Raw genomic sequence first — 14,452 nt, forward strand, 5'->3', positions numbered from 1 at the left:
AGAGAGAGAGAGAGAGAGAGAGAGAGAGAGAGAGAGAGAGAGAGAGAGAGAGAGAGAGAGAGAGAGAGAGAGAGGCAGACGCTTTATATGGCCCCAGCGAAAAGCCCACCCCACCCCAATCCACAAAATGCAACCAACTGATCCTTACTGGTCGGTGCTGTCGGACATGACCGCAGTTTGTCCCGTTCTCCAACAGTCCGTCACCAAAGTGGCGAACCGCCGATTCTGCTGACAAGCCAAACGGAGCCAAGCGATGTCGCCGCTTAAGGATGTAGTGCTAGCAGCAGCATGACAACATGGATGTCGGGTCGGATCGAATCAAATCCGCGCTCGAGCTTCATTGATGACTTCCGCCAGCACTCACACTCACACTGGCCTTCCATGCAGCCGCCGTCGCGCACGCAACAATCAAGTGCTGTGCCGAGACCGGTTATGCCGCCCTGCACTCAGACTCTGACTACTGCGCGTTGCTGCAATGCGTGAACTAGAGCGAGCATGCCCGCCGGTGATTGGAACTCCCGACATATGAAAGTCCGGCGCGTCCGCGCGTGGGCTTCGAAACGAGTCACGTGAAAAGCTACGTATACCGTGCGATATGCCGCGCGCCGGTCACAAGTTGAAGTCAAGAGTCAAAGTCAAGCGATGGAACGCAGCTTGGTCCCCGACCTCACATCAAAGCATCCATGTGGGCCCGCTGTAGCGTGTCGCACTCATGTCGATCTGTTCATGATTGTGGTTCCCACAATCACCCAAGCCTGGGCATCAAGACGCCACCTCATACATTCGGCCGCACACCTTCTCGCATTACATTGCACTCTCCACTTCGAATTCAAAGAGCGGGCGGGGACTCGCTTGACCTCACTCACTGCTACGCTGCCGAACGCACAACAAACACGACAGCGCGGGGAGGAGCTCATTGACCTCGCTGCGCCCGCGTCCTGACGCCAGACGGGGAGCTTCAGCAACTGGCGCACATCGCAGCCACATCCGAACAAGAACCTCGAGCCGAATTCGCTGCCTGATTCGCTGGGCGCGAATGCTTGCGTGCAGAGCACACGGGCTGCACTGAGCATCAGGTGCGCTGCCAGCCCACAAGCACCTCGCATTTAGCACCTTCAATTCCTCCTGTTGCATGTCCCTAATTTGCCTCGTACAATGCCGTCTACGAGCAACGCGCCCAACATGGTGACGGGGGCTGCCATGGCTGTGCTAGCAGCTCAACAGACCGATGCTCTTGCACGCATATTCGTCAAGCTGAAGAACAAGGATGAACATGTTCGAATTGCTGCTGGCAAGGAGTTGGCCCATCATGTCACCTTTGTGGCCTCAGAGCTCAAGGGAGATGCGGTTTCGGTGTTCAACAACGATCTCAACAGACGCATCTTCGAGCTGACTCATAGCCCTAATGTGCACGAGAAGCTGGGAGGCATCGTCGCCATCGGTGGGTAGCTGGCACTCTGCGAGTGGATTGGTCGATCATTACGCGCCAGGCTGACTCGATGCGCCTCTCCTATCCACCCTCAGACACCTTGACGGATCTGGAGTCGGAGGATAACAGTGCGCGCTTGTATCGTTTCTATCAGTACTTGAAACCAAATCTGCCATGCAACGATACGCAGGTGATGGTCGCCGCTTCGAAAGCTCTGGGCAGAGTGTCCAAGTACGGTGGTCACTCGCTGGGAGACCAATTCATCGAATTTGAAGTCATGCGTGCTCTCGACTTCTTGCAAGGTGAGTGCATGCCCTCAATCCATTGGCGTGCAGCGCTCTTGCTATTTGCGCATGAACTCAAACAGACTTTTCTCCCCCCGCTGGCATCCGATTTCATTAGCTGGCGATCGCAGCGAATCCGGAAGGTATGCGGCGGTACTCATCATTCGCGAGATGGCCATCAATGTTCCCCTGCTCTTCCTCGCATACGTGCCCAGAGTGCTCGAGAGGATATGGGTAGCGCTCAGAGATGCAAAGGTGTGTCGGCTCGCACGTCCGAATGTGCTGGCAGAGCTCAACACCTGACGCGCATGGTCTCGACTTTCAGGTCCTTGTTCGGGAAGGCGCGGCCGAGGCGATGGGTGCTTGCTTGCAAATCATCGCCCAGCGCGAGAAACAGATGGGCGGCAAGGCGTACGAGTCCATCTACGAAGAGGCAGAGCACGGCCTGAAGATGAATACGGTCGAGGGCATCCACGGCAGCCTGTTGGCGGTGCAAGAATTGTTGCAGCACTCTAAATCGGTGAGCCTCTGGAACTGCGAGGCGGATCTCAGCGCAAGACTTACTTCTTGCGCTTCGCTGCGCTTCGCTGCGCTTCGCTGCGCTCCGATTCGCCTAGTTCATGTCCACTCGATTCGGCAGAGCTTGCGAGCTTGTCTCGCGCCTGCATAAACATCGCGATCCTCTCATACGGCGCACCATCACCAATTTGGTGCCCGTCCTTGCAGACTATGACCCGGCATATTTTGCTGAACACCATCTGGGGACAGTGATGGCGCTGCTCACGGAGCAGTTGAGGCGCGAAAGGGACCGACCTTCACGAGAATCTGTTACGCAAAGTGAGGAATATGGGCAGCGCATGTCTTTGTGGAGAGCTGCCTTACTAAGTTATTTTCGACGATTTCCCGTCCTGCAGCATTCGAAGCGATCGGATTGGTCGCTGCAGCCATGGGATCTAAGATGCGACCCTACATCGAACAAATTCTCGTCTGTATCAAGGACGGTCTGCAATCTCGCGGTCGCAAGAACGCAACGCCCGAGGCGCCAATCTTCTTTTGCATAGGACACCTCGCAATTGCTGTAGGAACGCTTCTGACCAAGTACATGCACGAGCTACTCGATCTCATGTTTGCATGCGGGCTCAGCGCTCCCCTGGTTCAAGCGCTGGAGAAGATTGTAAAGTCTGTACCGCCGCTTCTTGGTGTCATTCAGCGTAAGTGTCGAACAAATTGCGTGGTCACGGACTCAACGTGGCCAGTCTGCTGACCGTCTCTGACCACTCGCTGCTGCTGCTTGACGCTGTGTAGACCGACTCCTCGACATGCTTTCTCTGACGCTGGTCGGTGTGCCGTACAGACCTCTTGGAGCACCCTCCAGCAGTCGTTTGCCCGCACACGGAGGCGTGATTGCCAATCAGCAGCTCAACGGCGGGTCAAAGAGTAGCGAGACGATCATAGTAGCGCTGCAGACTTTGGGCCATTTCGACTTGACAGGTGAGTCTATCAACGGCGCGACAGCATCGTGATTGATGGAGGTGCTGAACCAGTCGTGTGACTGCGTTGACCTCAGGTCATATCCTAAACGAGTTCGTGAGGAGTTGCACGCTTCCATACTTGGAGGACGACGAGGCGGACGTTCGCAAGGCGGCAGCAACGACCTGCGCGCGGCTCTTTGGTGACGACCCAATCTGCTTCCAGACTAGTCTTCACGCCATCGAGGTCGTCAACGATGTGCTGGACAAGCTGATGACGGTAGGCATCGCCGATCCAGAAGCGAACCTCCGCAGGACTGTGCTGTCTGCCCTGGATGAGCGCTTCGATCAGCATCTTGCGCAAGCCGAGTACATACGGCTGCTGTTCATCGCACTCAACGACGAAGACTTTGCGGTGCGAGAAGTGGCCATCGCTACGATTGGTCGACTTGCCAGGCACAATCCGGCGTATGTCATGCCATCTCTGCGCAAAGCTCTGGTCCAACTCCTCACAGAACTGGAGTATGCTACCGTCAGCCGGCACAAGGAAGAAGCAGCCAAGCTGCTCACAGACGTCGTGAGAGCTTCTCAGAGATTGGTCAAATCGTACGCCCTACCGATGTTGGAGGTGCTGCTTCCCAAAGCGAATGATCCCAGCCCTGGGGTAGCTGCTCGGGTGATGGAGTGCCTGGGGGAACTTGCGAGGGTGGGGGGCGAAGACCTTGCAGGTCATGTGGATCAGCTGATGAAGCTTGCCATCGAGCAGCTCTCTGCTCAATCTGCGCACGCTTCTACCGTCAAGCGCGATGCTGCTTTGCGCACGCTCGGCCTCGTCGCGTCCAATACGGGGCATGTCGTGGATCCATATCTCAAGTACAGAAGCCTGCTGGCAACCGTCATTCGCATCCTCAAGACAGAGTCCGCTCCTGCAGTGCGGCGGGAGACGATCAGAGTGATGGGCATCTTGGGCGCTCTGGATCCCTACCGCTACAAGGTGAGTGGATCGGGCCGGAGGAGCCGTCGCGGAGCCGTCGTCCCACGGTGCGCGCGCGAGGTGCTGACAAAGCCATTCCTGGTGTCCCTTGCAGCTTTTGGAAAAGACAACCGAAGATGGAGTGCCCGAGGCTGGCAAAGCTGCAGGCACGGACCTATTCGAACTGGCCATGGCTATTGGCACGAGCAGCGACGACTATGCGCAGAATGTCGCCATCGATGCCCTCATCACCATTTTGCGCGACCCGTCGCTTTCGACGCATCACCATGCCGTCATCGAAGCGATCATGTACGTCTTCAAGACTCAAGGCCTCAAATGCGTCACGTTTTTGCCGCAGATTATACCTGCTTTTCTTAACGTCATTCGGACATGCACCACGGGTGAGAGGAGTTGAAGGGAGCTGCAGCATGCTTCGTGACCGATGAGGCTTGCATTGACACGGTCTTTTCTGCCGCAGGCACTGAGTTCTACTGGCAGCAGTTGGGCATCTTGATCTCCATCATCAAGCAGCACGTGCGGAATCACCTCAAAGACATCTTCGATCTCGTGCAAGAGAATTGGAACCCGAATTCTAGCATTCAACTCACCATCGTGTCTCTGGTCGAAGCGGTAGCGAATGCGCTGGAGGGCGAGTTCAAGACATACCTGCCGATCCTTTTACCTCAGCTCATCCAAACGCTCGACGGGGAGATCACGGCCAAGCGCCAACCGACCTTTCTGCGCATTCTTCACGCATTTGTCGTGTTCGGCTCCAGCATCGACGAGTACCTCGGTCTAGTCTTGCCAGTAGTCGTCAAGATGTTCGAGCGGCCGGAAGCTTCGGTTCTTCTTCGCAGGTCCGCTATCGTCACCGTTGGTCAGCTCAGTGCCAAGGTCAATTTTTGCGATCACGCCTCGCGCGTGATTCATCCCCTTGTGCGCGTGCTCAGCTCGGGCAATGTCGAGCTGCGGGGCGCAGCGATGGACACGCTGGCTGCGCTCGCCTTCCAACTTGGCGCTGCCTATGCCAACTTTATTCCAGTGGTAGCGAAGACGCTGTTGCAGCGCGGTATCACCCACGCCAAGTACGATCAGCTCGCAACCTGTATCCTGAATGGGGAACGGTTGCCACCAGAATACGGTCCGGGCGATCGAGCGCTCGATGGGCCTGCAGAGGTGGCGCCTTTGGCCGAAGCTACAAAGATGACTGTCAATCAACAGCACCTGAAGCAAGCTTGGGACACGAGCAAAGTTTCTACTAGCGATGACTGGAGAGAGTGGCTTCGACGCGTGGCCGTCGAATTCATGCGCGAATCGCCTTCACACGCAATGCGAGCTTGTCGATCGCTGGCGGATGTCTATCAACCACTTGCGCTCGACCTGTTCAACACTGCGTTCGTCTCCTGCTGGACAGAGCTGTACGATAGCTACCAGGATGACCTTGTGAAATCCATCGAAGGAGCTTTCGACGCTGCGGACATTCCTGATCAGGTCATTCATCTCCTTCTCAACCTTGCAGAATTTATGGAGCGCGACGACAAGGCTCTGCCGATCAACATTCGCCTGCTAGGCGACCGCGCGTACAAATTCCACTCGTACGCCAAGGCGCTGCACTACAAAGAAGCCGAGTTCCTCAGCGACGCATCGCCGCACACTATTGAATCGCTCATCGATATCAACACCAAGCTCCAGCAGAGCGATGCGGCTTTTGGAACGCTCACGTACGCCCGCGAGCACCTGGACATCACTCACCACGAAGAGTGGTACGAGAAATTGCACAGGTGGGAAGAGGCACTGGCAGCTTACGACAGGCGTGCGGCTGCTGCACCTGGCGATGTCAAAGTCGAAGCTGAGACTGCATTCGGCCAGATGAGATGCTTGCACGCCTTGGGAGAGTGGAGCAGATTGTCGGATCTTGTCAAATTGCGCTGGCCCAATGCGACTAGCGAAGAGCGCCGTCAGATGGCCCCGCTTGGTGCCGCAGCGGAGTGGTCGCGAGGGGCTTGGAACGACATGGAAGACTTCACATCGTCCATGCGGTCCGACTCTTCCGAAAGGTCCTTCTTCAGAGCAATTCTGGCTGTGCATCGCGGCTTCCGTGGAAGCGCCCTCAAGCACGTCACGCGTGCTCGTGATGCGCTCGACTCTGAACTGACGGCTCTGGTCACGGAGAGCTACACGCGTGCATATGACCTTATGGTCCGAACGCAGATGCTGTCGGAACTCGAGGAAGCCTTGACTTATAAGACGGAATTCAAGGATCAGCCTGACAGGCAGGCGACGATGCGGGCGACATGGATGAAGCGACTGAAAGGTTGTCAGCCCGAGGTCGAAGTCTGGCAACGCATTCTCTCGGTCCGCAGCGTGGTGCTCACGCCGAGGGACGATACAGATACGTGGATCAAATTTACCAATCTTTGTCGCAAGAATGGCCGGATGGTGCTTGCAGAGAAGACGCTCAACTCTTTGCTCGGCCCCGAGATCGGCGACGCAGAATCGGCAGACGGCATTGCTGCAGCTGCCATGGGTCCCAAAGCCCCGCCGCCAGTCATTTACGCCCATCTCAAATTCATGTGGGCATCGGGCGCGCGAGAGGAAAGCCTGGAGTACCTCCGCACCTTTACCGCCAGCTTGTCGGAGGACCTCGGCTTGCATCCTGGCGACGAGCATGCGACTGCGTTCAGCCAAGACTGGAATGCCATTCCTCGACTCAACGACTTTGCGAAGTTGCTTGCTCGATGCTACTTCAAACAGGGAGAATGGCAAGCTGCGCTGCACGAGGACTGGGTCAACGACACGACTTGTGACGTCATCGATTCTTACCGGCGCGCCACGCAGCTAGACAGGAACTGGTACAAGGCCTGGCACGCGTGGGCGCTGGCAAATTTCGACGTCATCTCGTCGCACGAGAGGCATGGACAAACGGTCTCCACTCAGATGATAGCTGCAAGCATCGTGCCATCCGTACAGGGCTTTTTCCGATCAATCGCTCTTGCACAAGGCAACTCCCTGCAGGACACTTTGCGCCTACTGACATTGTGGTTCAATTACGGCTACCAAGAGAACGTCGCGGATGCGGTTCAGGAAGGCTTCAGCAGCGTCGTCGTCGATACGTGGCTGAGCGTAATCCCCCAAATCATTGCTAGGATCAATTCGCCGAGCCCTAGGGTGCGCAGGTTGATCCAGCTCTTGCTGTCGGATGTAGGCGCGGCGCATCCGCAAGCACTAGTCTATCCATTGACCGTGGCTGCCAAGTCGCCGAGCTCGATGCGAATCAAGGCGGCGATGGGCATCATGGAGAATCTGCGCGAACACAGCCCGCTATTGGTGGAGCAAGCCATGCTCATCTCAAACGAGCTCATCCGGGTTGCTATCCTGTGGCACGAACTCTGGCACGAAGGGCTAGAAGAGGCGTCGCGATTATACTACACTGAGCAAAAGACGGATGCAATGTTTGCGGTGCTGGAACCTCTGCATGAAGCATTGGAGAAGGGTCCCGAGACGCTTCGAGAGACATCCTTCGCTCAAACGTACGGCCGTGATTTGAACGAAGCGCGCGAGTGCGGTCGGAGATACCGCCAATTTGGCGACGTTACGGACCTCAACCAAGCATGGGATCTGTATTATCACGTCTTCCGCCGCATCTCCAAACAGCTTCCTGCCACAAATTCGGTACAGTTGGACCTGCAGTACGTGTCTCCGAAGCTGCTAGCGTTGCGCGATCTCGAACTCGCGGTACCGGGCACATACCAGAGCGGACAGCCTATCGTCCGCATCACCCAATTCGAGCAGGTCGTTTTGGTCATCATTTCCAAGCAGAGACCCAGGCGATTGAAGATGAGGGGCAGCGATGGTAGGACTTACCAGTATCTCCTCAAGGGACACGAAGACTTGCGTCAGGACGAGCGCGTCATGCAGCTCTTTGGTCTAGTCAACTCACTGCTCTCTACAGATTCCGAGTCATACAAGAGAAGGCTTGGCATTCGTCGCTTCCCAATCATCCCTCTCAGTCCCAATACGGGTATGATCGGTTGGGTGGAGCAGACGGACACCCTGCATGTCCTCATCAAAGAGTATCGCGAGCAACACAAGATTCTTCTCAACATCGAACATCGACTGATGCTTCAGATGGCTCCGGATTACGACAACTTGATGTTGATGCAGAAAGTGGAGGTATTCGAGTACGCTCTGGACAATACGCCCGGTCAAGACTTGTATCGCGTCTTGTGGCTCAAGTCGCGCTCTTCGGAATCATGGCTGGAAAGGCGGACTGCGTACAGCCGCTCACTGGCAACCACATCAGTGGCAGGCTACATTTTGGGACTTGGAGATCGCCATCCTTCCAACTTGCTGCTCGACCGCGTCACGGGCCAGATTGTCCATATCGACTTTGGCGATTGTTTCGAGATCGCCTGTGCTCGACCAAAATTCCCAGAGAAGGTGCCCTTCCGTCTGACCCGCATGCTTGTCAACGCTATGGAAGTGGGTGGTGTCAAAGGAACCTTCAAGGTCACTTCTGAAAACGTCATGAGGGTCCTGAGAGACAACAAGGAGGCCATCATGGCGTTGCTGGAGGCTTTCGTTCACGATCCGCTCATTTCTTGGCGTCTCGTGACGGACGAAGCGAACGAGCTCAAGGCGCCAGATGCGAGCGAGCACGAGGCTGCTGGCCAGCTTCGCTCGAATCAACCGGGAGACGTGCGAAACGTGAAAGCGCTGGAAGTGGTGCGACGCATTCAGAACAAGCTAAATGGTCGTGATTTCAATCCAAACGTCGCACTCTCTGTTCCAGCTCAAATACAGCGTCTGGTGCAGGTGAGTCTGATGCGTCGTATCACGAGCTTGTCAGCCAGGCTCATCTCGTTGACACTATTTCGCAGGAGGCCACGTCGCTCGAAAACTTGTGTCAAGCTTTCATTGGATGGTGCTCCTTGTGAGTTGCGGAAGGGCTCAAAGCGCCGCTCGATTGTCAAGCTGATCAAGTTCGACCATTGCCTCTATCCCCTTTCCTTTTGTAGCTGGTAGCTTGAAAGCTTGTGGCAAGAGATTTGCTCTGTTCTCCCTCATCGCAATGCATGTCACGATACATCATCGACTCTCGTCTGCTACCTCCTCACACGTGCACGTTGGCCTGCAGTTGCTGATGCCGTTGATGGGCTCTTTCTGGCTGGGTCGCTGATCGCGCCCGCAAGCTGCCGTCACGGTTCATGAGCAGTAAAATCGCTCATCCTGAGAGGCGCCCGCGGGCTCAGAGGTGACGTTTTGCCTCGTCAAAATATCCTCAAGATCAAAAACAAGTTGCTCTTGTTTGGCAGATTGACTTTCTCAAGACCTAGCCGATCTCAATCGGGCCAAGTATCCTGGGCCACACCATGCGTCCCATCGGTCCACATGGCTCGGGTCAGCTTCCGTCAGCTACCAGCACAAGCGGAGAACGTCTTTCATCTCGGGAACTTTGCGCATACGGCACTGCATTGATTGCCAATCGTGATGGTATAGTGATAGCAAATGCTGCTACTAGGAACGACACGGACATTGCTTTCCATCCCTATTCCACGCAACGCAAAAAGGAGACCCCGTTATTCAAGATGCAAAGGTGTACCTTTGTGCTTCGGCCTGGCAGATCGGGCAGCCGTCTCGGAGGACAACGCGGAGCTTAGCAGCGTAAGATCTGACGCCCTGCGAACGCTTCTCCACCTGCTCCAGCAATCCACCTTCGCCGCGCTCCGCCCGTTTCATCGCTGCTTTGCCAGAGGTGGAATTCAGATTGGTGACGGACGTCTTCAAAAAGGCTTGCGTCGCCGAGATGGGAGGAAGGTCGGTCTGCTCCTTTGCTGAGCTTCTCCTTTGTGGCAGCCGGTTTTCCGCGGCGAGACATTGAAGATGGTAGGCGTGGCGACACAAGAATAGGATGACGGGCAAGGCGCCGCTCCGTTCCGATGGTTCCTCGGGAATCCTCAACAATTGCTTGCCACAAGCAGCGCAGGCCGACATGGTGCCCTCGAAAAAGCGCGGCTGCGTCTGACCTGCGTTGAGCTCTTGCGCGAAGGCCTGCCTGTCTCGTTCAAGGACTGCAGCAGATCCCTCCAGCAGAGACACTTGCAGATTAAAGTCCGACAAGATCTTGATCAGAGCAGGTTTCAGGCCCGGTACCTCTAGCCCGTTCTTGATCCTTCTGATAAGTCGAATGGGGTCGATCTCCGCACCAACATTCTCCAACAAGCCTCTGATGAAAGCTGGTCTAGTCTCGCTGTACTCCAACACATCCTCCCACAACTCGTCGTCGTTCTGCTCCTTGGCAAACTCGATGGCTCGCTCCACATCCCCCAGACGCGAAATGATCAGGTTCAGAGCCTTCTTGTTGTCTCCTACGCGACCCAGTAGAAAGACCATCTCGGGTACGTAATCGTGCCTCGAGCAGACATCGTAAGACTTTTCGAAGGAGTAGTAGCTGCTCATTGCCCGTAGGAAGGGCATGAGTTTGTCGGCATCATACTCGGCGTAGAGCGAGACGAGCTCGTCAGAATACTCTACGACCATTTGTGGATCTTGATCGAACAGCGCATCGAGATACATGTAGAGGTATCGAGGTTCTGCCCGAAGCTGAGTGCTGACGCGGTATACGGGGATGGAGTGTGTGTGATCGACGAGAAGGCTGATCGCGGCGCCGTGGCGCGAGGAGGAAGTGCTTGGCGGCGCGCCAGAAGCCACGGCAGACGCTTCCTGTTTGAGCGAGGCGTGATGTTGGAGCTTTGAGAGCAGCTTCGCATCCTGACCTGAGGGCAGCTTCTCGGATTCCTGCTCAGCGTCGACTAATTGTTGGTCAAATTGCACAAGCAAAAGGGCTTGGTCTTGCACTGCCGTGAAAAGATTATTGTCTCGGATAAGGGCGAAGACGCCAGGCTTGCGCAATCGCAAGAAGTAAGGCAACGCGCGGGCCGGTTGGCGATGCAGCAAAAACAATTGCACCAAGCATTCCATCAGAGTAGCGTGATCGCCCTTAGTTTGATCCGTATAGCCCGCTATTGCGCGCTTCAGCCGATCCTCGATAGCCATCACTACTGCAGTGTAGGTATAGATGTGGGCAGGCCAGGCACTGATCGTGACAAGCAGCCTCTCCACGTCCGTTCTGAGAAAGTGTGCCAGGATGACATCATAGACCAGCGCGCTTAATTGAGGCTTCTCGAGAGGCACGTGCGGAATGATTGTCGACAGCTTGCTGCGCTCCACAAACAGGAAGACAAAATCCTCCCACTCCTTGACATCAGCTTCATTGTCCGTATCCCCAAGGAAGGAAGCAGCTAGCTGAGCAGCTGTAGCGTAGTCGTTCTTGACATCTACCAGCCAATAAAGATAGCGATGTCCTATCTGTCTCCGATCAAATCCTGCTGCCGCGGCGCCATCTCGGCTCATGTCGTCTAGTCGCGCCAGCGCTTCGCGATAGCGCTTTCTTTCCAGCAGCCACTCCACGGCATCCCTTTCGTCTCGATTACGCGCCAAAATGACGTCCTTTGGGCTCAAGACATAGTAGTAGATGCCTTCTGCCTCAAGCTCTGAAGCAGCTCCTCTCTGTTGGATAGCGTTTTCTCCCGCAAGGATTGCGTCGGCAGATGGAATCAGAAGGTAGTCGAGGCAGCCAAATCGAGAGACGTTTTGCAGGCTCAGCACATCGCTGCTCAGCTCCTCGCCAGAGGTCGTGATCATCCTCAGTTCTGGTTTCATGCCCGCTCTACGTCGCTGGGCACGTCGTAATCGAGACTCCGTGTCCTCGTTTGCCTCGAGCTCTGCTCCATCTTCTGACGGATCTTCGGACAGATACGCAAGCACCAGAAAGTCTGATCCGTGCGGCGCGATGCTGCTAATGAGACAATCCAGCTGCAGGATGGCAGTGATCTCGACGCTGGTAGCAGGGCCGCTAGATGTCGAGGCCAGCTGTTTGAGCGCGGCTGAAGAGACGCTCTCTTCAGCTTTGCCTGTCGAAGAGGCTTGGCCTTGACGCCTTCGAACCTTGGCAATCTTGATCTGGTCGGCCCAAGCTACGAGAAGAGTAGAAGCGTCCTGCCAGAACAGTGAGCAAGGAAAGAGATCCCCTCTTGGGCTCGCCGTTGGCGGCGCGATAAAAGATATCCGTTGACGGAGTGAGCAGTCATACAACCGCACGCCCTGCGCAGCACGAGACATGCGCGTACACTGTCAGCAAGAGGATAAATGGAGCAAGGCATCCGCTATCATTGTTACTCACCTTGTCATTAGCCCAGGCGATCAAAGAGCCGCGCCACCTCACTTTCCAGATGGGCCCTTCACCAGAATGCAGAATGGTATCCTTGTGGCCAAACCAGCTCTTTTCCTTCATGATCAAATTGCCTGCTAGACCCCCGCACACCACTGCTCTGGAGCTGCGTTTGCCAAAGTCTGGTTCCAAGGCGAGTGTGCGCATGGGCCTTTTGAAATCGAATGTGTAGAGCTCTGGAGAAGAGAGTGATCGTATACATACGATGCCGTCCATACCTGCACTGGCGATGAATTCGCTAGATTCGTCGATCTGAGTGTCCAGAACGCTTGCAGAGTGAGAACGAAAAGTCTTGATGCGATTGCCTTGCTCGTCCATGATGTGGGTGTAGCCTGCGTGTGTGCCGAGCACCTGACAAGACCATCGAGCGCAAAAATTGCGTATACATGCGCGCCATCAGCTGCACCCACACCTGCCATTTTTTCCCTGCCATACTCACCACGAGGCGATCTGAAGCGGCCAAAGAGCTTGCAGAATCTTTCCGCAGCGTCTCGCTGTAGCCATTCTTCATCCTGGAATACTTCAAACACGGCTCCTCCTCATCCGAGTCGTACTCCGCCTCGTCGTCTGCTTGTGGAGCGGAGTCTCCTGGCATTCCAGAGATTTCAGCGCTGGCGCATGCTTCTTCTTGCCCCGGCTCAATCTGTTGGGCTGCGAGTTCCTGTGCCTTTTGAGCCCTTTCTGCTCCTTGAGTCGCACCATCGGCGCCAGACCGTTCCGTCTCGGCGCTCTCCTCCACGGCTTGTATCAGCTCGGAGAGCGGTGCGCCAGTAGGTGCCCCATCTGCCTCGCTCTCCCCCACGTCTGCTTCTTGCTCTCCCCGCACGTCGTCATTGACTGCAGGCACCTCCATCTCCACGCCATCAACCCTTTCATCATCCTTCCCCTCCCCCTCCTCCTCTTCCTCAAGCGTCACGGCAGCTTGTCGTGCATCCTCTGTGTCTGCGGCTGGCTGCGAGCTGACTACCTGCGCACTGGTGAGCGGACCATCCTGCGCATCGACTTGCACCTGTTCCCGAGCATGACTTGCAGAAGCGCTGCGAAGGGAATTGTTGGCCCGTGCCATGCCGCTACCGCTGGGCTTGACGACGCCCGACGCTTGATCGGCGTACACCGATACAATCCTATGGCGATTGACAAGGTTTGCAGTCTGATTCATCAGGTACTGAGCAGAGGTTGCGCTCATTTGCTGATCGTGCGAGGAGGCGACGATGGGCGATGTCGATGTCGATGTCGATGTCGATGTCGATGACTGATGGGCGATGGATGACTCTGCATCCTGCAGCAGGTCGTGCTCCTGCTCGGGACTCATCCTGGCTGATGGCGCGGATGGCCGTGCGAGTGAGTTGAAGGAGCAGCCTGACGAGGCGCTGCCCCTCAGCAGCAGGAGAGATGTGGGATACAAAGACGCGCGTTGCGTTTCGTCACCTCCAGGACCGGTCAGTGGGACTCATACTCTGGCGAAACCCTGTGGCGCTGACCCTTGAGCAGAGTCTTTGGAGTGTGTGTGTGTGCGTGTGTGTGTGTGTGTGTGTGTGTGTGCGTGTGTGTGTGTGTGTGTGTGTGTGTGTGTGTGTGTATGTGTGTGTGTGTGTGTGTGTGGTTGGGTGGGCCAGAAGGGAAAGGGTCGTCAGACAGCGCCTCGACGTACGCTTCACCCAGGCATCGACGTGCAACGTCTCGAGTCATTGCTCGATCCATTCCATTCACGATTCATCTGAAGAATCATGCGCATGCCGATCTCGGGTCCAAAGAAACGTCAAGTGCGGGCATCAGGGCAACTCCTCCGTCCGGCGCACGGACACCCTTGACTCAAAACTGCATGTCCTCATACTTGACACGTGACTGATGAGAAGCGCAGCGTTGTTGCATGCATGCATGCATGCGGTTCATCCGCGATGCCGCGGCTCATCGCCCCAAATTAAACCGCGCAATTTGCATGGAATCAAGCGATGGGAGTCACTGAGTGCGTCTGGGGGAGCAGCAGCAGCAGCAGCAGCGGAGACT

The 14,452-nt window shown here is 55.9% G+C and overlaps 2 protein-coding genes across 2 annotated transcripts; one reads left to right on the forward strand and one right to left on the reverse strand.

Annotated features, from left to right (window-relative positions):
- The first annotated feature begins 1,038 nt into the window (after positions 1-1,038).
- On the forward strand, positions 1,039-9,415 carry IE81DRAFT_101597 (putative TOR1-1-phosphatidylinositol 3-kinase). Its single transcript, XM_025510013.1, has 11 exons — positions 1,039-1,441; positions 1,525-1,731; positions 1,832-1,968; positions 2,039-2,233; positions 2,331-2,550; positions 2,628-2,924; positions 3,019-3,204; positions 3,281-4,176; positions 4,271-4,556; positions 4,634-8,970; positions 9,036-9,415. Exons 1-11 carry the CDS (start codon positions 1,156-1,158, stop codon positions 9,090-9,092), a joined length of 7,104 nt encoding a protein of 2,367 aa, XP_025370199.1. The 5' UTR covers positions 1,039-1,155; the 3' UTR covers positions 9,093-9,415.
- Positions 9,416-9,600: 185 nt separating this feature from the next.
- Positions 9,601-14,011, reverse strand: IE81DRAFT_322745 (hypothetical protein). The gene is made up of 3 exons (XM_025513734.1): positions 12,885-14,011; positions 12,398-12,796; positions 9,601-12,318 (listed from the first exon to the last, which is right to left on the reverse strand). Exons 1-3 carry the CDS (start codon positions 13,755-13,757, stop codon positions 9,739-9,741), a joined length of 3,852 nt encoding a protein of 1,283 aa, XP_025370200.1. The 5' UTR covers positions 13,758-14,011; the 3' UTR covers positions 9,601-9,738.
- Positions 14,012-14,452: the final 441 nt, after the last annotated feature.

This window comes from Ceraceosorus guamensis (genome assembly GCF_003144195.1).
Source record: "Ceraceosorus guamensis strain MCA 4658 unplaced genomic scaffold IE81scaffold_23, whole genome shotgun sequence".
NCBI lineage: Eukaryota > Fungi > Basidiomycota > Exobasidiomycetes > Ceraceosorales > Ceraceosoraceae > Ceraceosorus > Ceraceosorus guamensis.

Coding starts and splice junctions, on each gene's coding strand:
- IE81DRAFT_101597 (XM_025510013.1), top strand. CDS start 1,156: ATGCCGTCTACGAGCAACGCGCCCAACATGGTGACGGGGGCTGCCATG. Junction 2,925..3,018: donor GCTTCTTGGTGTCATTCAGC/GTAAGTGTCGAA, acceptor GACGCTGTGTAG/ACCGACTCCTCGACATGCTT. Junction 3,205..3,280: donor GGGCCATTTCGACTTGACAG/GTGAGTCTATCA, acceptor CGTTGACCTCAG/GTCATATCCTAAACGAGTTC.
- IE81DRAFT_322745 (XM_025513734.1), bottom strand. CDS start 13,757: ATGAGTCCCGAGCAGGAGCACGACCTGCTGCAGGATGCAGAGTCATCC. Junction 12,797..12,884: donor CCGCTTCAGATCGCCTCGTG/GTGAGTATGGCA, acceptor TGGTCTTGTCAG/GTGCTCGGCACACACGCAGG. Junction 12,319..12,397: donor TCGCCTGGGCTAATGACAAG/GTGAGTAACAAT, acceptor CGTGCTGCGCAG/GGCGTGCGGTTGTATGACTG.